Here is a 25,488-nt window from a genome sequence, read left to right as displayed (position 1 = left end):
GATTTCCTTTGTTGTTAGGTGCAGCAGCATAAAAATCCAGGGCTTCAGACTGTTCCAGAAAACCCCTCAGACCAGGAATGGCAAGCAAGCTTCCTAGGGCTGATCCCTTTCCTTCTGATCTTTTTCCTGCAATGCATGGCTGCAGGCAAGTTCTCTGTAAACCTGATGTACATCTTTGAAAGCTCCCCAGTATCCCCTGCAAACATAGAGGTTTCTCTTAATGTGTAGCAGTGGCTGGTTTGTGACTTTAAAGTCTGTTGCCTCAACTCTGTTTCCTAGGAGGAGGCTTACAAGATCCTCTCATTTAGCCCAGTTTCATGTCCTCAGTGAGCTCCCATACAATCCAGGGAATGTAGGAATTCTGCTGCAGCAGATGAAAACTGCACTGCATGTAACATCACCTTCCCACCTGTCATACTTGGGAGCATGAAGGCTCTAGGGAGCACCCCATGTCACAGCTACATTGCCTCTCTGGCCATCGCTTCCACCATGAATTTGTCTAAAGTCACTCTTAAGCCAGAGATAAATGAACATCCTTTTTATTTATTATAGCTCCAAACATATAAAACACTGTATAAAGAAAAGACTTAGAAAACTAGAGCTTCAAGTAATTTTTTTTAAAAAAATGCTTGCATTTTAGTTGAAACCCTTACAGAATACAAAAGCACTAGTAGCAAACTCTTGCTCAGTGGGAGAGAGGACGGATCTCTCTGCAGATACAACCTTAAATAGAAAAAAAACAAAACACGACATCACATTGGTAAGACAAATCTCCATGCCCAGATCCAAAGGGTCCAAGATGAGTTGCCGAGTCCAAAAGGACGCTTTACAGTTTCATGTTGATGGGGCAGCAGCTAGAACAAAAAATGGGCCCTTCCAAGAACCAACCGCGGCAAAGGCAGTGCTTTTTCTTCCCTAAGCAACGTTTGAGATAGTCACATCTCACAAGGAGCTTGTCAGCATCTTGCTTTTAAATCATTAGCAGAAGGGTTAACCTGTACGATGGTGTTGCTCAGATGGGAGTGCTTTGCGTTCTCGCCTGCTGTACCCTGTGTAGAATTAGTGTCTTCAGATGTCACCTGGGCAGATATTTTGGACACTGGCCTTAAAACCGAAGGCAGTAGGAGAGATCCTAACAAAACCCTTGGACAACTAGAGAGGGTTAGTAACAAAAGGAGCTGGTTAAAAGGGGGAACGGGGTTGAATGGCAAACCAGCTCTTGGGAGAAATTAAAACGTCAGACACTCGAGATCACTTGTGACGGGGCAAATGGCCCCCTCCGTATTAGCCACATTATTTATATGGCTTCCATTCTTAAACATTTGGGACTAGGTTTAGCCCTGTTCAAAGCACAACTAAGGCGGACTGGGGGCATGTGTCCCCACCCTGACCTTCCAGCATTAGCAGGAAGTCTGGGATTTCCACATGCATCTGACTGTTTAGAGGCTTCTGTGAGTGCGAACCCCACCTGCTCAAGGCTCACAATTATGCGGAGGATCCTAAGAGCATTCAGTCAAAGGCTCTTGCAAGCCCCTTCAAACAGCCATTCAACACGGAGGGTCTTTTTTTTTTTGGAGGGGGTGGTAGGAAACATTGGGGCTGGTGCAGACAGGAAGGCTAGGAGCCGGGTTAGCATCCTGACATTCCCTACTAGTGTTTACATTCCCAATTCAGGAATAATGCCCACACAGGGGTTTGTGGAGTGGTATTCAGCCTTGCAATGGGTACAGGAAGACATAGGAACACTTGCCGTGCATGCTCTGTTGTTGTATCCCAACTATAACATGTGCTTCCTGTTCCCATGCCCAGGGAGTCTGTTAAGGAGGGAGAGGATTCACTAATCTGGAACAATATTGCTCTAATGGATGCAAGTCGCATCCAACGTAGCGCTAAGTTAGAAGTTGCTTAGCGGTATGCTTGTCGCACAAAGGAAAACACAAGCACACTACCAAAGGTGGTTGGGAACAGGCTGCACAAGAATCGGCCATTGCACAAGTTTCCGCTAGCCCAAATGTTGCAGAGTCTTTAACCTCTGTGATCCACTGGTGTTAAGGCTCTTGCGCTAGTGGATAAGGGAATGCCGGATACGATCCTCACTTGCTAAGTATCACTCCACAAGGATTTTCTATGGCCTGTTTAAGGGGAATCTCTGCCTCTCCAGATATTGTTGCTCTCCTATCAGCTCCTATCATTCCGCACCATTCGCCATGCTGGCTGGGTTTCATGTGAACTGGGAGTTCAACAACATCTGGAGGGCCACAACTTCCCTCTTCTCCGGCGCAATCTGACAAAATTAGCTGCCAAGGCATCCTACTGCTTCCAGCTTTAACAAAGTTCTTACCCAGGCTGAGCCGAGTTGTGATAATGTGGAAATTCCCTTTTAAAAAAGCCTTCCGCCTAAGAAACAAGACAATTTTCAAATTTGCCCACATGAACTGCAGAACGAATCCTCCACTGGTATCACTACTGCTTTCCTTTTCCAGGAGCCTGCTACCACCACAGCTTGAACACTGCGCGTTGCAGTTTGGAGGGAGGAAGGTGTCCTCACTCATTCTTACTAAGGAATCTTCCACTTTCTGCAAGATACCTTCTTAAGTCGCGAGCTCTTATCATGCACGAGAGAGCACCCACTTCAGGGTGGGTGGTGGTAGCAGCTGCAGGTTAGCAAAATTTGTCTCTCCAGAGCTGGCCTTAAGGAGTGTCGAGTATTAAGTAAGCTCCCTACCTTTGATTTCCGTGTGGGCTGCAGCCATGCCATTTAGCTGTCCCTCCCGAGGTGGACCTGGAAAGGGGGCGGGGAATCGAAGTTATTTGGAGGTGACACGTTAGCAGCGACCCACAGAAAATGTGTGAGAGCGTCTTGCATCTATGCTAGCCTCCCAAACTCCACTAATGGTTGTAGCCGATGCTAGTCCTACTCTGAGTAGACCCGTTGGGAGTTCATGTCTTGACTTACTTGGGTTCAGGCATTTCTATGGTTCTACCCTGCTTAGAACTTAGTGGGATACAACCCCTTTTCCCCTAGAATGGTTTCCCTTTGGATTGAGCCCATTTATAAAAGGTACTATGGGGGGGGGGGGGAGGTGGTAAGTTGTTTGCTTAAAATATTGTGATGAGACACCCACAGGAATCTTCAGAAAGGCTGCGTCCAGCCCCTTTTGGCAGCTTCCAACTCTAAGCTGCCATTCATTATATAAAGGGAGTGTGCTGGTGTGGGAAGCTTTCCATGCTTCTGGAATTTCATTGGGAATATAGTTATTTTACAAAGAACAGATGGTATTGGAGAAAGGACGTGGTAGCTGACAATTGGCAGTTGGGGGTTGGTTAGTTATCCTGCTCTAACTTGATTTTGAAGGTGAGAGGTTTGGAGACTCCATTTAGACACTGTCTAGAGGAGTTTGCAAATAATACTTGCTGCCAGCCTGACAAGCAAAGATTTATTTTCAACTATTTGTGTAAGGCACATGTTTTTCTTAATCACCAATAGCTAACAAGTGTTCCATGCTTCTGACCTCTTGTATAAAGTTATGCAAATGCACCTAATTTGCTTAATGTATACAGCTGCATACATTGTGCTGGTTTTGCTATGATGAGGCGGAGCAAAGGGCAATACAGGACACAGAAGCCCCTCTTTTTCCACCCATTCTCTAAAAGTCTTACTTCGTTCACCTGTTTGGCTTCTTGCTTTTTGTTTTCAATGAAAGCAAGGGGGCTCCGGGGAGCCAAATTGTGAGTCTGGTACTACACATTTGTATCGCTCACACCAAAGTTTCAGTGCTCTGAAGGCATGCGAGGCCGTAACCTGGCTGAAACTAAGCAGATCTGGATCTGGCGAGTGCCTAGACAAACCCAGGGGGAATCCCTTCTAGGCCACCTCAAGTTAAAGGGAAGCAACGTGTGATGTGAATGTGATAAAGTCAAAATCCAACAGAAGACGCAATGTTAGAGGGCTACAGATAGGTTTGGGACTTCAGTTCCCAATAGCCCCAGATGGAATGGACAATGGTCAGGGCTAATGGGAGCTGGAGTTCAGCAACTTCTGGATGTCTGCAAGCTCCCCTTCTCTGCACTAGGAAGACTGCCAGTCCTCTTACCTGCTCGACCCCGGTTGGAGATCTCATTTGCCAGCCTCTCAAAATAATCAGGCAAGTCTGCGTATTCGTTCCCATATGAGATCACTTTAATCCCTTTGTCCAGCATGTTTTCTCTGAGCTTCTTGAACTCGTCCACATCCCCACGGCGCACGAGCATAAAGTGCTCCAGGTCAGATTTGTGCTTCACAGCTTCTAGGAAGAGGGCTTGGAAAGTTGTGTCGTCCACAGTCCAGCCACAGCCCAGGAACAGGAACGATTTGGCTTCATACAGCTTCTGGATCTCTCGCTTTAAGAAAGGAAAGGGAAAAGGGAAAGTGTGCAGAATATCGACTTTCATTAGGACTGTGGAGTTTTAGAATTGGAAGGAACCAAAAGGTCAGCTTGGCTAGCTCCATGTAACAAAAGCAATAATTGTCTGGTGCAGGGATGAAGAACCAGTGGACATCCAGATGTCCTACCATCTGCCATCATTCCAGACCATTTGTCATGTGAGCTGCAGCTAATGGGAGTTAGATTCTAGCAACAGCTGGAGAATCATAGATTCCCCACTCCTTAGGGATCAACAAGAGCACTACAATGTCCTCATCCCTGATTTGAGTGGCTAGAAAGCCCAGCAAAGTCAGCCCAGCCTTGTCCACTTTTGAGTCAAGCCACGGTGGGCAGGAGAAGTCTAACCCTCCTTATACCTACACAGAAACAAAAACATGAGCAGCCGTCCAGTCACTAGTCAATCTGAACTTGATAATTCCTTTCTGGCCTCAAGTGCAATAAATTAGTATAATAATTGTTTATATGTCGCCCACCTGACTAGGTTACCCCTGTCACTGGGCAGCCGCCAACAAATTAAAACACAGTAAGACATCACACATTAAAAACTTCCCTATACAGGGCTGCTTTCAGATGTCTCCAGTTTGTGCAGTTGCCTTAATGCATCACACCATCTGCCATTCCAGTGACTTGCTACTGAGCTGTTAAATTTGTTGACAGTTAAAAGCACTAATTGGTATCAACTCTACATCCTGATCCAGCTCTCTGTATGCATAAACAAGAAGTTAATATGCGATTTAATTACACAAGGAGGTGGGGTGTGCATGTGTGTGTGCGCACATTTGAATTAAAAACCAGTATAGAGCAGAGAAGACTTGTACCCATAGTATGCACACCTGGAATAAGCAGGCACTGCACATGTGTAAAGTCTGTTAATGCACAACTGCCTTTTTTATAGTTAAGGGAACCTGTCTTGTTTGGCAGGTTCTTTAGAAGACATTCCTGGTTGTTCGAAGCATTCAGGGCTTGATACTCATATCAGGGATGAGGAAATTGTACCCTCCAGATGTTGTTGTATCATCCCCAACCAATAGCCCTGCTGGCTGGGGCTGATGGGAGTTGGGGAGTCCAACAACATCTGGAGGGCCACAGAGTCCTCATCCTGGACTTATATACTGGCAGCACTCATCCTTCAAGAGACAACAAGGCCCAGAGAGGGCTGCCAATCTCACCATAACCTCTGTGTTGCGTAGCACATTCTGGTAGCCGGCTGGGTGCAGCACTATCCCACTGGGGTTTGTGTACACACCGTGGATGTGTAGGACACTGAGCTTCCTTTTCTCCTGCGCCCACTCCAGCACCTGTATGGGATTTCAAAAGCAGCGCTCAGCGTCAACAGTCCCAGAAAGTACAGTTCCCTTTGGCTTCTACAACCTACTGGGCTTTGGGCTAAGTGGCCAGTAGGGCAGGGTGAAGAGCAGGAATGCCTTTATTTATTTTCAAGCCCACATTCCAGGAACTGAGCACCCTGCAAATATGTTTATAGACTTCCTGCCTCGGGGCGGGCGGGAGGGCTCTCAGAATCTATAAACACAATAAATTCCACACACACGCAAGCTCTCTCAGCCCCAGGGATGTATTTATCTGAACTTCTTAGCATCAGACCCCATGCTGCTGCACACAGTTGGGTTCCTTTGTGAAGGATGTTCTCAGGCTTATGGTGGGACAACAGCTGCAGCCCATGCAGGGTAAAGAATGGTATCTTTTGACTGCTACAGCTTGAGTCAACATTGCTGCGTAACACTGACACACCCACCCCATAAAGACTTTCTTGAGGGAAGACCCTCCAGTTGCCTTTTGCTCCCTATAGCCATTTCCTGTATACTGTACTTGGTTTCGAGCTAATGAAAACAGAAATCCAGATCAATCGCCATTGTGGCACCTGTCCATCTCTTCCTGTCTGAGGATTGTCTACAATGTTGTGTGCAGCAGGACTCCCTTGCCTCTCCTCCCTGCATGAGACTTCAAAATCTGCTGGGGAGAATTCTCCAACTCTCCAGACTGCAGATTTTCAGAGTGTGCTGGGAGCTGCAGGAGAGGGGAAACTGCATTGTGCAAACAGAAGTCTGCTATGCTAGTGGAATAGCACCTACTCTTCAAATCTTTGCTGTTGTCCTGTTTCTTGCTCAAAATATTGTTTCCTGCATTTTGGAAGCACACAATAAGCAACTCTAGGCCAATTTGCTTAATAAGCATATTGTATTTGGGATTATCTAATTTTATCATATATTTTTTGGCACAAATGCATCCCATTCTGAGTTTTTACCCACTAGTACATTCATGACTGTTACAGGCAAAAAACTAAATTCAGAATTGCACACTATAGGACAATATTCTCCCCCAGCTCTCTTTACATTCCTTCCCTGAAATTTAGTACTTTCCCTCCCTAAAATAGGAGTTGCAGAGCCTTCTCTAAACCAAGTTCGGCACAGGGGAAGTTTTCCAAATGTACTTCAACAGGTACTATCATAACACTGCCACGATTTATTGTGTTTAACATTTCATTCTCATGTAGCTCATCTTCTGTTTATTCTCCCTTGCCCCAGTCAGGAGTATCATCACACTGAAAAGTTACGCAAGAAGCAGAAATCAAGGACGTACATGGAAAACCAGGCATACGTAATCAAAAGGAACTCGCAAGAAATAAACTCTCCTTTTGCTGTTTACATGGCTTTTGGAGTAAAGCCAGGCACTCAGTCCATTCCAACAAAAGAGGAGCTGCTTACAGGAATTTCAGCTTTTGGAAGCTGAAAAACAGGGGTGAACTTTGGAGAAAGGCCCAAGCTCAGTGGTAGAGCAGGCAGAAGATGCCTGGTTTAATCCTCATCCTCTCCAGGGAGGGTTGGAAATGTCCTCCGCCTGAAACATTGGAGAGACGCTGCCACTCCAGGTTGAAAATACTAAGCCAACCTGCCTCAGAATGAGGCAGCTTTCTTAGGTTGCTTCTAACTTTATAGCGTACTTTGTTAAGCTCCACTTTAAGTCAACACTATAAATACCCCTGGAATCTGCCAAAGTGCATTAATAGCCTTGTGATTTCAAAAAAGAAAAAGGAACTTCCCGTGAATATTAACACTTGCAGACAGGAGAAGAATACAAGAGAAAGAAGAGCTGCGGGGTCTAGTCATTTTTGTTTGTGCGTGAAAGAGGCTGCTAGGTGAGGATGCATATAGGGGCTTTAGTACTGAATTAAATAGTTACATTAATTGATCCTGCTTTGGATAAACTAAAAAAAAGGTACTCTTGACTCGTCTAGCAATATTAATTAATTAATTAATTACCAACCAACCAACCTTCATCATAAGATCTCAGGGCAGTTCGCAGAGTAAAATGCAGGATACTGCCCCCAATATTTTTTGAAAATATTAAAACTATTGAAACAGGTTTTTAAAAAAACAACCCTCTTTTTTATAATAAAATGTGCCACTGTAGGAGGAAAACACCATTTAGAAGTGATCCTCCCATAAGAACTATCTTAAGAAATATTGCAAAATCAATGTGTGTTAGAATGAGGCGGCTTTAAAAATCAAATGGAGTACAGCTGTAAAGATTAAGTTAAAAGAAAAGAAAGGTTGACAATTAGATAAAATTAAGGGTGAGGATTTGCTGAACTAAATATTTAAAATGGGAATGCAGAAAGGGGAGGTATGAGGAGGTCGGTTGAAGTAAGTTTTAAGAAAATAAGGTTCTGAAATTATACTTGTTTTTTTGTGTTTGTGTATTGTTTTGTGTGATATAATTTGTAAAACTTCAATAAATATCTTTAAAAAAAATAGAAGTGATCCTCCCTCCCTTCTCTTCTCTCCCCCTGCCTGGCAGTGTTGGTGTTAGTCCTGTCCTCTTACTGCAAGTGACACAACACAGTGTGTTCTACCACCACAGCCAACAGCTAAAATGGCACTTAAGGCCTGAGCTGAGGACACCATTGAGAAATGAATGGGCCCACATGCTAGATTGGCCACTGTTCGCAGGCATGAGCACCCCCAATTACCTTTTTCTCATCGGTCAGGTCAAGAGATTCAAGCCTTTTTCCTTGGTCTGCCGCGTAAATTTCCAGCAAGTTGTCAAAGTTTGTGGTCAGCACGAGAGCGCCGTTTTCCATCAAGTGGAGCACGGACTGAAGGAGCTGTTTCCCTGTGTCTTCCATTTTGGACTCCAGGTCATCAAAGACCTCGTATAGGCAGTCCTTGAAAAACGTGGAACGGACATTGCTTGTGCGCTGCCAAGAAGATGGGGGGGGGGAGGGGAATCCAAGATCAGAATTGATTTATTTGTATTCATTTTATTAAACGACCATTAAAAAAAAAATCAGCAGCAGAGGACTTGAGAAGAAGAGTTTGGATTTGATATCCCGCTTTATCACTACCCGAAGGAGCCTCAAAGCGGCTAACAATCTCCTTTCCCTTCTTCCCCCACAACAAACACTCTGTGAGGTGAGTGGGGCTGAGAGACTTCAAAGAAGTGTGACTGGCTCAAGGTCACCCAGCAGCTGCATGTGGAGGAGCAGGGAAGCGAACCCGGTTACCCAGATTACAAGTCTACTGCTCTTAACCACTACACCACACTGGCTCTCTTGAGGAGGGTGAGGCATAAACAGCTGTCTGAACTGGTTGCTGAGATCTAGCAGAGGCACAGCTGGAATTAAGCTACTAAGCTGTGTCCACTTACCTGCAAGAAAACACCCATGGGCTTACCTCTGAGTAAACACAGAAAATCATATTACTGGAATTGCAATTCTTGCATTAGAGTCCTATTTCTGCCCAAACTCTCACAGCATAGAGGGTTGCCCAAGAAAGTGCTTGCACACTGAACCTTCTCAAGAAGAGGAGGACAGTATAGATTCAGGACAGTGGTTTGCAGAAGGGCATAGTTCAGAGGCTGCAGATGGGAAAAGCTGGGAAATATTGGGAGACTAGTAGCAGGAAGAAGCAGCACCAGGGAAGAGACAGCTGACAGACTCTGTGTCTTTGGAAAGCATTCCTGACCCGCCCCCCTCTCCCAGGACGAGGCGAGCATTGAGAGTAGCAGAACAGAAAGCTCAGAGGCAGAAAGCACAGATTAGCCTATTGGCGTAGAATAGGAGAGACGGAGGGGGTGGGACTTTACTCAGAGCAATGCCATTATCTTAGGGAGACTGCACTCCTCCGTCCCTCTCTGTGAATAGTGAACAAATTACTTAGTAAGAACTCTTCTTGTTTATCTGCTTTTTGGCTGCCACCGTTGGGTAGGATCGAATTCTCGGAAGCCTGACAGATGCCTAACTGCCTGCCTCAATTCTTTACAATAGACTGGAATGCCTCATGCTGCGTCGTTGGACCTAACTGGGAACCGGACAGGAGACCACTGCAAGCCCCATCAAAGCAGTGGGATAGAAGGTCTTCAGACTGGAGGAAAGATGATGCATTCAGCCCAGTCCGATATGGGTTTTTTATAGGGAAGGGAAAGCAGAGAACAAAAGGGAAAGGGTCCTAGCTCAGACATAGAGCACCTTCATCAGGAAAAAAGGATTTGTTTTTTTAAAAAAATTGGGGGGGGGGAGTTTAACCATATCAGTTAACAAACATGGATACATATGCTATAATGTTATTGTTTTGGTTAAATAAATTGTTTAAATTGTTATTAAGGAAATGATTATTTTTTCTCCTTCCAATAAAGCACAGCAGAAAAGTTGTCCAAATATAAACAGTTAACACACTAAACCTCACAATAATTTCATCGTTATCTGCCTATGTATTTCTAATAGCATAACCAAATCAGAAATTTTTTATATAACTGTAAAAGCTACTCTGAAAATTTATTATCCCGAAAATGAAACCTTCATCTGGTTGTAAATATTAAGATTATACCAGCAAGAATGAGTCTGTCTGTATAAAATAAATGATTTAAATCAAGTCTTACTGACTAGCAATTTAAATCGTGATTTAAATTGATTTGATTTAAATCAAATCCACCCTGATCTGCACACAGAAACTCCCTGGTTCAATCCCTTGCATCTCCAGGCAGGGATGGGAAAATCTGCTGGAGAAGCACTACCTGTCAGAGTGGACAACACTGACCTAGATGGAGCAGTGACCTAACTCCGCATAACACAGCTTCCCATGTTCCTAAAGCATGGATTGGCAAACTAAGGCCCGCAGGCTGGATCAGGCCCAATCGCCTTCTGGATCCTGGTCCACGGACGGTCCGGGAATTGCCACGTGGATCGCCAGCGCGCATGTTCTTTCCCTCTCCCTCCCTCGGCAGCGGCGGCGCCTCCTCCCTCCTGGCTTCTTCCCGCCCTGCCTAGAGGAGGAAGGGGGCTGGGCCTTGTTGGTGCCAGCAGCAGCAGTGCTCGAGTGGCTGCCATTTTAAGCAGCCCCTCTCCAGAGCCCTTTCGCGTGCCTCTCATCATTCTGCTGCCGCCCGCAAGACACAAATAAGCAGCCACCAGGGATCGTGGTGCTCTTGCATCATCCCCCCCCCAAATATAGTCTAGCCCTCCACAAGGTCTGAGGGACAGTGGACCGGCCCCCTGCTGAAAAAGTTTGCTGACCCCTGTCCTAAAGCTTAGAAAAGCATGTGCTGTCAGACTCGGCGCCGTAAACAGAGGCAGGCCCCCCCACAAAACAGTACAATCTATTAACACTTTTTTGCCTGAAGCTTGCAAACCATTCGCTCCGCGGCTCATCGACTCACTGGCGACAGCTTTTGGATAAGGTCGTGGGCAACGTGGATGAGGTTCTTATCGTCCCGGAGGCATTTCTGAAACTTCTTCCGCTCCTCGTCTTCCAGGAGGTCAAAGTCAATAGCAGCATCCAGCAGGGCCTGGATCAAGCCCTTCCAAGACTTCAGGGCCGGCACTTGGGGAGCAACTGCGGCACTTATGCCCGTCCCAATCACCAGAACGAGCTCCTGGGGCTTCTTGGTTTTTAGGCTCGGCAACAGTTTCCTGCAACCAAAAAGAGAGGGAAAGATGCCTATGACCTGCCATCAGCATGGAGAAATTTATAGGGAACAAGGCTCGACATGTGCAGATACGGCCAAGGCCCTTAGGCTAGCCAATGGGGTGCCTTCCTGATGTTGTTGGGCTGCAGCTGCTCCCATCATCCCAAAACAGATTAGCCAATGGTCAGGGATGATGGGAGATGCAGTCCAGCAACATCTGGAGGGCACTACATTGGCCACCACTCCCATATAGCTAAGCTTGCAGATAGCCACTTGCCTGGCATGAGTACCGCTGGCTGAGTAGTAGTAGTAGTAGTAGTAGTAGTAGTAGTAATAATAATAATAATAATTTATTATTTATACCACACCCATGTGGCTGGGTTTCCCCAGCCACTCTGGGCGGCTTCCAACAGAACACTAAAATACAACAACCTATTAAACATTAAAAGCTTCCCTAAACAGGGCTGCCTTCAGATTCACACCAGGCAACTGTGAAGGCAAGCTTTTCAAAATGTCAAATATTCCCTTAGTTCTTTCAGCTTCACAGCAGGCTGTACAAATGGCTAATAAAGCAACATGGGGGCACCAAAGAACCACCCTGGGATCTCTTGTTGAAGGGTGGTATATAAATGTAATAAATAATAATAAATAAATATACATACATATATAGTTTTGATACATAACCCAACACAATTATCTTGAAAAGAGCTGGTCTAGTACAGAAAAATTGGTAGAATTTTTTTCCGGGTCAGATTACTTCCCCTTGTCTGCGGGAAAATTTTGGTCCATTTGAAGAGGCGAGTATATTCACACAGTTACTAGCTAACCTTGTAGAACCACCCAAGCCTGCGTTATGGAAGTTACCGTATTTTTCGCTCTATAACACGCACCCGACCATAACACGCACGTAGTTTTTAGAGGAGGAAAATCCGTAGGCATGCCACCCGTAGGCATTCCCTCCATAACACGCACAGACATTTCCCCTTACTTTTTAGGAGGAAAAAAGTGAGTGTTATGGTGCAAAAAATACGGTACCTTCTTTTATACCTTTGACTGTCGTTCTCTGTCTTTCTCTGTCTCATTATTAATAACAGCACTTTCCAGTATCTAGTCATGCACATAGGAAAACCTGCCTCATACCAAATCAGGCCACTGGTCCATCTTAGCTCAGTACTGTTGATATTGACAATCAGCCGCTCTCCGGAAATTCAGGCAGGAATCATTCCCAGCCCTACCGTGAGTCTGGAGACGCCAGGGATTGAACCAAGGACCCTCTGCTGGAGCAAGCCTGCAAATTCCATAAGCCATGTGCCTGACCGTCTGCAGTCTCACTGATCTTAGTGGATAAATGAAAAGCTGCGTGGACTTAGAAAGACACGGGGTCCTAAGATGTCCCAAGAACCTATTCTCCTCAAACACCCCTACAGGAATGCTGTGTGTGTGTGTGTGTGTGTGTGTGTGTGTGTATACGCACACACGTGTGGTGAAAGTTAGAAATAAGTCTGCCAAACTTGGCGGCAGCATAAAATGTCCAGCTCACAGCAGTAATCATTTGGGGGACATTAGGGACGCGGGTGGCACTGTGGGTTAAACCACAAAGCCTAGGACTTGCTGATCAGAAGGTCGGCGGTTCAAATCCCTGTGATGGGGTGAGCTCCCGTTGCTCGGTTGTGGGAAAATGGTTCTCGACACTCGGTCCCTGCTCCTGCCAACCTAGCAGTTCAAAAGTACGTCAAAGTGCAAGTAGATAAATAGGTACTGCTCTGGCGGGAAGGTAAATGGTGTTTCCGTGCGCTGCTCTGGTTCGCCAGAAGCGGCTTAGTCATGCTGGCCACATGAACGGGAAGCTGTACGCCGGCTCCCTCGGCCAATAAAGCGAGATGAGTGCCGCAACCCCAGAGTCGGCTACGATTGGACCTAATGGTCAGGGGTCCCTTTACCTTTAAGGACCGTAGCAAACAGGGGAAGCTTCAAACCTCTCTGGTGAGCAGCTTCTGTGATAACCTAGCCCTCCCCCTGCACTACTATTTTATCCTCAGACACAAAAACCCCGTGGTATGAGTTAGGCTAAGAGCTGGCGACTGGCCCAAGGTCACCCAAGGAGCTTCATGGCTCTCCCAGCCATAATGTAACTTAACATAAGAGCCCTGCAGGATCAGATCAAAGTCCTCTTTGGTCTGGTATCCTTGTTTCCCATGGTGGGCAATCAGATGCTGATGGGGAGCCCGCAAGCAGGGCATGAAGCCAATAGCCCTCTCCCACTTGCAGCAACTCACACGCAAGAGTTACACCGCCTCTAATTAATTTCCTCCATTAATTCTTCCAATCCCCGTTGGCTCTGCTCACCTAGGTTTCTTGGCAGGTGGCACCCCATCCTCCAGCAACGTTTCTTTATCCAGATTCAGGCTCACATTAGAAGCCATCCAGTTTCTGGAAAGGAAAGGGAAAATGAAAGGCGACGGAAGGGCAAAGTTACAAAGAGAAACCTGGGATGTTTGCACGTTGAGCAAGAATAAATTTGCCAAAGTTTACCGAGACAACTTCGTCAAGGAGGAACAAACACACTGAGCCCATTATCTCTCATCACATCACCTGCTGCAAGAGTGTCTCTCCTCTGTTGCTAAACACACCATGCAATGCATAATGCAAAAGGTTATCTTCAGGAAATGTTAGGCCAGTTTTAAATTATAGTGTGAATACCGTGGCAATTTCATTTTCAGTTCTTTTCCTAATGATACGTAGCATAACATTCACCTTTTTCATAACTGCCACATACACTGGTTCAACATCTCCATCCACTACAACTCCAATATCTCTTTCCTCATCAGTCACTGATAGTTCAGACCCCAGAATGATGAATGTGAAATTAGGATTTTCTGCCCCAGCATGCATCACTTTATACATTATCCATTTTACTGCTCATTCAGCCAGTTTGGAGATATCCTTTCGGAGTTACTCGCAATCAGTTTGGTGTCATCAGCAAGTCTGGCTCACTGCTCACTCCCAACTCTAGTAGATCATTTATGAAGATGCTAAAAAATGCACAGCTCCCAATACAGATCCTTGGGGTACACCATTTTCTACATCCCTCCATGGTGAGAACTCTCCATTTATTCTGATTATATATTTCCTGTTATTTAACCAGTCACCAATCAATTAAATGACTTGTCTCCTTATCCTATGATTAACTTTTCTGCAAACCTGAAATCTTTTGCCCAAAACTTTTTGAAAATCTAAAGGCACCATGTTTTCTGGATCACTTCTATAGAATGAGGTAATAGTAGCACAGTCTGCTCTACTTCAGACTGCAGGTGGGTGATGCCATATTTTAATGCTCAATGTAAATACCATGAGCAAAGTCACTCAAATAACTCAGATGGAGTTCAATGTCTTGGTAACACTTTTCTGGGCAAACTGGACAAAAACAGTGTGTAATTTGAGAAAAAAGGGACACACAGGTTTTGTCTCTCTCGCTTCAGGCATACATACAACCAAACACACAACCAAACATGCAGAGACATACAACCAAACACACAGAGGAAAAACTTCCTCAGAGCTGCACAGCCAATCAGTGAAGATCATGCCACGCTGCTTGGTTGACAGGCAACACCTGCAGCTTGGTTTGCTCTTGGTTAGCTGACTTTAACAGTAACAGAATTAACCACTAAGTTAATTGAATGATCTCTGCTGTTGCACTTCTAATAATTTCTCCTAACAATGGAATCCCCACCTGCAGTCTGAAATGATTCAATCCGTTCTACTCCCTCAGGATTCTTTCTAACTCCCCCCGCCCAATTCTGTAGCATGTGTAAAAGATGCCTATGACAAGTTGAATATATCAAAATTCCTTCTTCTGCACATCCACCCAAAGAGTCCTTGTCCTCCTTTCTACCTGGCCAACCCAGCAATCAAAGCTATTCTTAGCAAAGGATTACTGCTCTTAAGAAGCTCTTAATTCTTGGGTCAAGAAACTTAACTCTGCTAGTTGTTTGCCAGGGCAGAAAAGGCTGCTCTGCAGAAGCAGAGAGTGGGGAGCTTGCGTGAGAACAAAGGATCAGCTCTTTGACCAGGTTACCAAGGGCTGAAATTACATTGAGACCCGATGCGCTTCCTTGCTCGATAATAACTGAGAAAGCTTTCTACAGCCGGGGGCTACTCCACAAAGGAAACCAACAACACAGAAATGATTAAACCTCTCCCTGAGAAGATGTTGCCTGTCCTTTCTCACTAACCAAAATTATCTTGAAGACTGAGCTATCCAAGTTCATTTGCTTGCTTCTGTTCCAAGGCCTTAGAAAATGTCTTCCCTCATAGAACCAACTGTCCACCAAGGATCCCCAACTGCACGATACATTTAAAGCATGATACCACTTCAAACATGGCTTCTCCCAAAGAGCAGTAGTTTGTTAAGAGTTGTTCAGAGATCCCTAGACCCCTCATAGAGACACAACCCAGGGAACTGTAGCACTGTAGCAGGCTTCTCCTAACAACCCTCAGACCCTTATAACAAACTACAGTTCCCATGATTCTTTGGGGGAAGCCATGACTGTTTGAAGTGGTATAATACTGGTTTAAATTCATTGTGCATATGGGGCCTAGATTGGGGGTGGAATGGTGAGGACATTAATATAGGAAGCTAGTTTATATTAAACCAGACTACTGTTCCATCTAGTGTCTACAACAGGGGTCAGCAAACTTTTTCAGCAGGGGGCCATTCCACTGTCCCTCAGACTTTGTGGGGGGCTGGACTATATTTTGAAGGAAAAAAATATGAACAAATTCCTATGCCCCACAAATAACCAAGTGATGCATTTTGAATAAAAGGACACATTTTGCTCATGTAAAAACACCAGGCATGCCCCACAAATAACCCAGAGGTGCATTTTAAATAAAAGGGCACATTCTACTCATGTAAAAACACGCTGATTCTTGGACCGTCCATGGGCGACTGAACCAGATCTGGCCCCCGGGCCTTAGTTTGCCTATCCATGGTCTACAATGACTAGCAATGGCTTTCCGGGGTTCTAGGCCTACCTAGAGATGCCAGGAATTGAACTTGGGACTTTCTGAATGCAAAAAAAAGGTGCTCTACAACCATCCCTGCAAGGCTATAGATGAGTAGTAGGGGGCAGAGGCAGCTGTCCACATCCTCTGAACATTTTTTTTTATTTTAAAATAATTTTTATTAACCGACCAATCAAATCAAATCAAATCACATCATATAAATTCTGAATTACAAAGCCGAATTTTAAATTTTGTTCAGGGGACCCATATTTCAAGATCTGAAGGGGGATTCTGATCATCTTCTTGCTACTGCGTTAATGTCCAAATCAGTCCAAACAAAGTTCATAATTCTATCCAGTCTTATCTTGCTGTTTCCACATCTCATCTTGTTCGTATATTTTCTCTTTTTTCTTTATGATCTCTTCTGATAATCTCCTTAAGCCGATAAACACAAATAATAATCCTGTGTGAATTTTTCCGTTCGTCCAATCCTCAAATCGAGATGGTTTCCATATATCATCGCATTCATAGATAACATCGCTCTTTCCATCATTAATCACAGAACTGTTGTTCTTAAGTCCCTCTGAGGAGTTTCACCCACAATATAAAAACAGCTCTATTTCTCCTCCCAGACTTAAGTCCTCCGACAGAACTTCCCAATATGGCAACGGTATTTTTAACTGCGTCATTCCAAAGCCCTTATACATTCCACGCTCTTCTTAAAGCATGCTTTGGTTAGAAAGTTTATCTCCACACAGACATAAATCCACAGCTTAAGTCCTTCAAATGACATTTCTGACTTGTGAGGGGGGGGGTGGGATTCTTGTTTAATCACATAGAGGAAAGAAAGGAAAGTTTTTCCCCCTCCCCCATCCAGTCCTTTTGCCATACCGAGTCTTGGTGTATCTTCATCTGGTTAATTCTTGTTCCTCCGACTCGTCTTGTTTATCAGAGATCTCTTCTGTTAGCAGTCTTTACTCCCCCTCCTTCCTTGAAATATGTGCATTCGCTTCCTCCTAATTGTTTCTTTTGAAGTTCTTGCAGCTAGTGGCGTGGATCAGAGACAGCGTCCAGGAGCGCTGAGATCCCACAGGAGGGCATTCTGCCTAGTGTCCCCATCCCCACAAATTCGGGGGTGGTATAGGGCACAGCAGGCAAGGGCAGCCCCCCCCCCCACAATCCTGGGGGGGGGGTTAGGGAGGCTATTTACTCCCATCACAGCCTCCAAATTACCTCGTGTGGGTCGGAGAAATGTTATTGTCAGCCATCTTCTGATGCGCCCCTAGTGGCCCCTCCACATCCTCTGAACATTTTGTGCCTGTTATGTGTTCCTTTGAGCACACGATTGCAGAATTTCAGGATGTCTTCTGCAACATTTTATTACTTATTATTTTGAGTCATTCCCAGGTCACTGGTGTTTTCAGAGGATTCCACAACTCATTTACCTGTGGGAATCTGAAGTACATTATATGTTTCCCTGCATGAAGGAGAATCAAGTAAGTGAATCAAAAAGCCCTTGATTTTTTCAGGGAGCAGAGAATCTTTCCCTCTCCTTCAGGTCACTTCAGCTTCTGGCTTACCCCTTGAAACTAACACACAGTTTAGGTTCCAGAAAGTTAATGACTAACAGCCAGGACAGGGTGTGGTAGATAGAGTGCTAAAGTTTTTCCTGGGAGCCCTGGGTTTATATTCCTGTTGAACCACAAAGTGCCCTGGACAGCGTCAAAAAAGTCACTTTCTCGCAACCTCACTGAGTTGTGAGGATAAAATGGGACAGATCCATTTTGCCACTGTGCTATCTGGAAAGTGGATAGAATAAAAAAGTGATTGATTGATTGATTGATTGGTTTTAAAAAAGGATAGCTATCCCACAAAAACTGCTCATAATAAAATTCTAATTATACCATGATTCTTATAAATGCCAATAAGAATGTAAAAATCTGATGCATTTGTTCACAGCTGTATGAGGTCATAGTTATCTACCGCAAGAGAGGTTCTTTGCTCCATCACAAGCAGATCTATACAAAACATTTTTCAAAAACACGGAAACGATTTGCAAAAATGAAAAAGTGAAGCCACTTTCCCTGTATGTTAGCTTTTAACAAGTCAAATAAAGCACTAAGTAAACTTGTTAAAGTAGATCATACTGAAGAAAACCAATGCTCCCGGGAGTAACAACTTGTTATTTTTTAGCTGCATGAGTAATGTTACCAGAAGCTAAATAGATTTGTAAGAATCTGTAACTGGCCTCGAAACAGATACAAAGGAGGAAACAGTATTTAATGTTCAGAGAAAACAGGAAAAACAACCCCCCCCAAGCATAACCTTTGCAATACAGTGCACGCTTATGTTGTGAACGTGATCTGTGCGGGAAGCACGTTCACAACCCGCAGCGCCATGTGTGCACACGCGCAGGTTGCGATTCGGCGCTTCTGTGGGTCTCTCTCAGTAACCAGTTCTGGAACTTCCAGGTTTGGTGCGGTGTGCAACCCGAAATCGCACAACCTGAAGCATCTGTAACCTGAGGTATGACTGTACAAGTAATTAAAAGAGCACCATGCCTGCTATATACAGACAACTTTTAACCACAAAGCAAACGAAAAGACTGATGTCGTACACTTCCTGGTTAGAAATGTGCAAATCTGTCAATTTCAGTTTCTCTCAGTTTTCCTAATTTTTCCAAACTTCAGTTCAGTTCTCCATATTGGTCTGTGATATATATATATATTTTAAAGTTCTCATTAAAATTCAGCAGCATTTTAGAGCAAATTTCTCCATGTACACACATTTTTATATGCAGTTGTGCCAAATATGCTATTTTGCACAGCATTTTCCCCTAATATAATGCATTTGTGTGTGCAATTGTCACTAGAACATACATTTTTATGCAGACTGTACTCCAGTGTGTGTATTTTTGCTCACTATGGAGAAATCTCCATTCATTTCAGTGGAGCTTGTGAGAGAGACCCACACGAGATCCACTTCAAACAAATACCTGAAAGCTCAATAATTGTAGTTGGAGAGAAAACCTTGTGAACAATTTCACAAAAAGTACTCTCAAAATACTGCAAATGCAACAAAACTTTGAACAGAGTTGACAGAAATAGCAACTGATCAAGAAACAGCTACAAGCTTGCCTGCAAGACACACAAAGGTATTGGCTTTTGGCCATTTAGAGCACAAACATTAAAATTCTAAAGCATGGGTAGGCAAACTAAGGCCCAGGGGCCCAATCGCCTTCTAAATCTGGCCTGCGGATGGTCTGAGAATCAGCATGTTTTTACATGAGTAGAATGTGCCCTTTTATTTAAAATGCATCTCTGGGTTATTTGTGGGGCATAGGAATTCATTCATTTCCCTCCCCAAAATATAGTCTGGCCCCCACAAGGTCTGAGGGACAGTGGACCGGCCCCCTGCTGAAAAAGTTTGCTGACCCCTGTTCTATAGGTGGCTGCTCAACTTGCTTGAGGGAAGCAGAGGCTAGTTCACCAAGGTTCATCGTTTTGAACAGCTGCAATGAAAACAATCACCCAGCTGAGGAGGCAAGACAGTTTTAAACAAAAAACCAGCTTGCTTTTTCTGCGGCAGCAACAATTTTCAAAACATCTGCAGCTGAGCAAATACTCCTCTGCATATATGGCATATCCTTTGGAATATCCACACTTTGTTCACTTAAGTTTTTACAGTGCATCTGCACAATGCTGTGAACAAAACATCTCCCTCTGTTTCTCCCTTTTCAGCTTCCTTCCCCTCTCCCCACGGCTGTGAAAATCCAACTTTTTAAAACCCAGTGGAATAACTGCACAATTTCCTCAGGTGCCCTATTTCAATGCCATTCTGGCCAATAATGGCTTGTATATATTGCTCTAGCCCAGTATTTCCCAACCTTGGGCCTCCAGCTGTTTTTGGACTACAACTCCCATCATCCCTAGCTAGCAAGACCAGTGGTCAAGGATGATGAGAATTGTAGTTCAAAAACAGCTGGAGGCCCAAGGTTGGAAACACTGCTCTAGCCCAGGGATAGGGAGTCTGTGGCCCTCCCTATTTTGTTGCATTTCCATCATGTCTGCCTGTTAGTCATGCAGGATGAGGCCCAAAGAACCCTAAAACACCTGGAAGGCCACAGAATCCCTACCTCTGCCTTACAGCCTTGTGCTGCCTTGTACTGGAAAACAGAATGGCATTTGACATATCCATACAGGATTTCTGTACAGTCACTAGTGAGGAGGACATCTAAAATACATTAAGGGTACCTCCAACATTACATTGCCCTAATGGCATTTTTAAAAGGGCACAGAGACAGAAGCTGGCAAAGGACAGGAGGCTTAGGGTGAGAAACTCAGACATGAGCCACACAGTGTTTTAAAATCTTAACAAGCCTGCAATCAGTGATGGGGGTTTTCAGGAAAAATTTGACTTGGAAAACTTCTCTGTGCAGATTAAGAGTAATTTGCATTGGCACCGACTCTCATGCCCTAGAGCGTGATCTAATCAAGAATACTTGCGGTTAGAAAGCAATGCTAAAAACTTTGAAACTGCCAATCTTGCCTAATAATGTGCGTTACAATTCGCAACCATTCATTGCCACTAATGAACTTATAAAACAAGAGAATTTTCGGCCCCGCATCACTGCCTGGAATAATTATCACTTGTCAGAAAGCTCTTGGAATCGTGGAAGAGAAGGGAGGTGAGAAATGGGGGCAATGGAATTCATTGCTTGTGGTGAGACACAGGTAACTATGTCCTTGTGCAGTTACAACAGACACCTGGTAATTTTTTATGCAGGTACTGTGTGCTACTCCAGATGTTGTTGGACTAAAACTCCCATCATTCCTGTTCATTCCTCCTGGGGCTGATGGGAACTGGAGTTCCCCATCTCTGATTTAGTTTGCATTTTCCGGAGCCCACCTGCTAACAGGCAACTGGAAGAGCCCAAGATGAATGAAGACCTTTGCCAGATGGAAGTTTCACTGCAGAGATGTACATCTCTAGTCCCTTGCCTGCATGAGTTTTCAAATACACACTGGGAAATATCTGAGATGGGCCACCAGAAGAAATGTTTTCCAAAGCCAAAAGCTCCAGCTTCTTTTCCTAATTCTTAAAAAATAAAAAAAATAAGAACAATTCACACCATGTATTCTGCACATGACCTTTTACCTTTTTCGGAGGAGAAGTCGTCCTCACAGGGAGATGAAGCCGGTGTTATGCTAGATAAAAGAAATACATAAATCTGAAGTCAGCATTCTGAAAACTCTACTCAAATATATATATGCATAATTTTAAAAATTGGAAAAGAATGAGGCAACTCAGGAGCCTATCTTGTTTCTTTTCTGAAACACTCGTCCAGAATAAAACAACACAATTCATTAGACAATGAAACTCCTGCCTTAAAAAGCAGAGTGCCCTGCAAAACATAGGATCTACTCCATAAGCTAGACAGTCCAATGGTCTGACTCACAATGGCAGCTTCCAACGTTACTTCTATTCCCTGACTGTGATCCTGATTGTTCTTAGAATGAAAGGCTACAAACATGTGTGCTGTGCAGGTCTCAGTGAATTTAGATATTTCATATCAGTATTAATAATATTTATCATAAATTTATTTATTCAGGCATTGATCTGAAAAAAAGAAGAAAGCAGTTAATGGGTTGCTTTAATTTTACTCATCATGTGTAGATGGTCTTGTAGGTTAATGAGTGGTTGGAAATGCCCACTACTAGAAAGGCTGAAATTGTGAGATTGCAATCCAATGGACAGGGGAAGGGGGAGGGTGGCCTGTGGCCCTCCAGGTATTGTTGAGCTCCAGTTCCAATCAGCCCCAGCCAACAGCCAGGAATGGCTAGAGATGGGAAACAGACAACATCTGGATGACCACAGGTTCCCCGCCTCTGGTTTATGAACAAGTTGAACTTTGAACTGCCAACTTCTAGCTCATAGCTCATGCTCTGAATCAACATGCTCTTCTGGTTCTCTTTTCCTTTTTCTGGAAGGAGGACAACTGCTAGAGACTACCTACTGCTACAGAGGGTGGAAAGAGAATGAATTTCTTAGTAGCAGGATTAACCAGAACAATAACCAGCCCAATGTTGATGGAGACTTTCTTATTACAAAGTTTTTCCACTTCCTGCACTGGAGAGAAAGAAAATGCATAGCCTTCAGACAAATACACACCACAGAAGAATGAATGAAAATATATTTTCCATAATGAAGTCATTTTTCTGCACAATGATGGGAAGCATAAATTCTAATGAGGTCCTTCCCCCGCAGTTCCACTGTGTTTCTTCCATGGCTCCTATTAATTCTTGTGCCAAAACACATGGTTCATTTTTATAAAGCACCTTGGCAGATGGAGAAAGTGTGGATATGATCACATAAAGGAGGCGGTGTGTCACCCTGGCTTGCAAATCAACTCATAAAAGTTATGAGCACACTTGCTCATGCAAATCCAAATTCAGGATTTGTATTGCACTAATGCCTTCCTGGTTACCCGGAGATAACCTTTGCTCGCCACAAACGGCCAGGCCACAGGCTATTTATGAGTAAGCATCCATCTCTTCTCCAACAGCATTTTAAAAGAAATAATTGTGGCTGTCTGTGCATGCAATGGTTCTTGCCTACTCAAAGAGAGCAAATATGGAACAAGACTAAGGGGAGAGAAGGAAGCTTGAATTTTAGGGTCAATCATCTGCCTCATTCTGAATCTTGCAAAAGAAGTCATCAGGAAGGAAGATTCAAGTAAAAAGATTTGAAAACTTTCCTTCAGGGTTTTCAATTAAAAAGTTGGACTAACCTCTGTGTTTGGGGTTGCTTTAGATCCCTGATTAGCAAACAGTTTTACCAGATGCTCCCTGAGAAGATTGTAACTGGTGGGCCAACCCCTGTCCCTTATTCTCCAAAGATTATTACCACAAAGTGTAAAACACATGTCTCTGTGTGGAAACAAAGATTTCCAGTTGCCAATTCCTACTTTAGCTATAGGAATCCTGCCTTAATGCGGGGGGTGGGGGGGGATTTGATGGCCTGTTTGGCAAATTTCCTTTGAAGGTGAAGTTTGGGCCTGCAGTATTCACTAAAAGGTAAAGGTACCCCTGCCCGAAGGCCAGTCGTGACTGACTCTAGGGTTGCGCGCTCATCTCGCTTTAGAGGCCGGGAGCTGGCGCTGTCCGAAGACACTTTCGGGTCACGTGGCCAGTGTGATGAAGCTGCATCTCGCGAGCCAGAGCCGCACACAGAAACGCCATTTACCTTCCCACTATAAAGCGGTCCCTATTTATCTACTGGCACTTAGGGGTGCTTTCGAACTGCTAGGTTGACAGGAGCTGGGACCGAACGATGGGAGCTCACCCGGCTGCGGGGATTCGAACCGCCGACCTTACGATCAGCAAGTCCTAGGCACTGAGGTTTTACCCACAGCACCACCCGCGCAGTATTCACTATGAGGGCACAAATCTTTCATTTGTAATTGTGTTCATTATCCCAAACAAAAGTCACCTACTCTATTCTAGCCAGAAGCTGTATGGCGCTTTCTGTTCAGTCTGTCTGAAATTGCAGTAACTGTTGAATCAGGCAGTGTTTGTATAGGAAAACCGCTGACTAGGATCCTCAAAGGGAGCTTCATTTAAGCCATGAACATGATATGGCTAAGAGGGCCCCTGAGCATAAACAGAGGGCTCCCTACACACCAGTGTGCAATGACAAAACTCAATGGTAGGCCTCCCTCCCTCTTTCCCCTTTATTACTGTTATCATAATGAATAAGGTAGGATGCTGACACCATGTTGATTAAGGATTGGCAGTGTAAGCTCTGAAATATAGCTGATAAAGAAAAGACAGAAGTGATTGCAGTTTATACCTAGGGTTGAAAGCAATCCACTAAGCCTATTTCAAAACAAGAAGTGTGCATTTATCCGGAGACACTCCAGACAGACCTAGACTTTGAAAAATGCAGTTACACACGTGAGGAAATGCTTCGCCGCCATGTAACGCAGAATATATACAATATTTTTTTTTTTTAAGCAGCACAGAAATATCCTACCAAAAAGCTGCCAGCATTGAAATCGAAATCTGTTTAAGATACATCCCTAAACCCACTTAAGTGGAAGTAAAGCTCATGGGAGGGGGTGGGATTAACAATGAATTACACTTCCTCCAGAGTAAGGCTGGAGGCGGTGGGAGCAGATGAAGGCTATGCACAACATTATCATATTATAGGGAATGAGGGGGCGGGGAGGAATCAAGATAATGGGAATATTTTTTCCTCCTGGAGGGGAGTATAGGAATCAGGCTGCCGCATTTCAGCTGCAAGGAGGAGGCCGGCTGCCCAATGCAACCCCAGAAGCCTTTACAAAGCCTTCTGCTTGGATTCTGCTGCCTCTCCCTCTTCCCACCGACCCGCAGCTGCTGTTCCCCACCGAAACCGGCCGAGCACCTCCGGGTGCCCCTGGCTTCCCTCTCGCCCCGCAGCCCTTCAGGGCTTCAGCCGCTGCTGCCAATGCCTTCGGGACGCCCGGGAAAGGGAGGCGGCGGAGGAAGAGGGCGGCGGCGGCGACGACTCACCTGCCAGGACAGCGCGACCGGCGACAGCAGCAAAACAGCGGGCAGGAAGCAACCGCATCTCTCTCCCTCTCGCGCCCGCTGTCTCCGCCTAGGCATCGAGAGGAAGGGGCTAGAGCGTCCTCCCGTCCGCCCACGCCGCCGGGCACTTTCCTTCTGGACTTCCTCTTCTCCTTTTTCCGTTGGCCGGAAGCCCAAGTTCAGGCTCCTCTGCTGCGGCAAAGAGCCAGGAACCTAGAGATAGGAAAAGGGAAGAGGGGGGCAACCCAACGGTCTGAAACGAAACTCCCGGGTTCCTTTTTTTTTTTTTTTTACTTTTCTTTTCCCCACAACTGCAAGTAATATTTGGAAAGGCGGAAGAGAGAGGCAGCCAATCTTCAGAGTGAACCCGGAAGGTGTTAAGGTTATTTGAAATTTCTATAGCTAGAAAGGCTGCAGTCAACAGATCAACAGAGCCAGACTGATACCCAGAGAGAACTTGCTGCAAGACAGACCCAAAAAAGAAAATAACAGAACACCTCTAGTCATCACATACAGCTCCCAAGTTAAAACAGTACAACGCATCATCAGAGATCTACAACCTCTCC

At 44.8% G+C, this 25,488-nt stretch overlaps 1 protein-coding gene across 4 annotated transcripts; it reads right to left on the bottom strand.

The window, feature by feature from the left end:
• Positions 1–523: 523 nt before the first annotated feature.
• Positions 524–25,083, bottom strand: FAM118B (family with sequence similarity 118 member B). Of its 4 annotated transcripts, none has more exons than XM_083480710.1 (9): positions 24,905–25,083; positions 21,507–21,556; positions 13,692–13,775; positions 11,097–11,349; positions 8,413–8,640; positions 5,594–5,722; positions 4,095–4,380; positions 2,726–2,782; positions 524–1,049 (listed from the first exon to the last, which is right to left on the bottom strand). In XM_083480710.1, exons 3-9 carry the CDS (start codon positions 13,766–13,768, stop codon positions 991–993), a joined length of 1,089 nt encoding a protein of 362 aa, XP_083336836.1. In that variant the 5' UTR covers positions 13,769–13,775; positions 21,507–21,556; positions 24,905–25,083; the 3' UTR covers positions 524–990. The 4 variants fall into 4 exon arrangements, with proteins under 4 accessions (XP_083336836.1, XP_083336837.1, XP_083336838.1 ...); XM_083480711.1 differs by having other exon boundaries at positions 524–723; XM_083480712.1 differs by having other exon boundaries at positions 524–1,152; positions 24,905–25,082.
• Positions 25,084–25,488: the final 405 nt, after the last annotated feature.

Source organism: Podarcis liolepis (assembly GCF_965112155.1).
Source record: "Podarcis liolepis genome assembly, chromosome: 16".
Taxonomy (NCBI): Eukaryota; Metazoa; Chordata; class Lepidosauria; order Squamata; family Lacertidae; genus Podarcis; species Podarcis liolepis.
Note: the sequence above shows the minus strand (reverse complement) of the source record. Positions and strands in the feature narration are given on the sequence as shown.

Bases quoted from the DNA above. Each gene is read 5' to 3' on its own strand.
- FAM118B (XM_083480710.1), bottom strand. From the start codon at position 13,768: ATGGCTTCTAATGTGAGCCTGAATCTGGATAAAGAAACGTTGCTGGAG. The intron at 5,723-8,412 runs GTAATTGGGGGT...AATCCCATACAG, and splicing joins ACCTGACCGATGAGAAAAAG to GTGCTGGAGTGGGCGCAGGA. The intron at 4,381-5,593 runs GTGAGATTGGCA...CCTTTCTTAAAG, and splicing joins TACGCAACACAGAGGTTATG to CGAGAGATCCAGAAGCTGTA.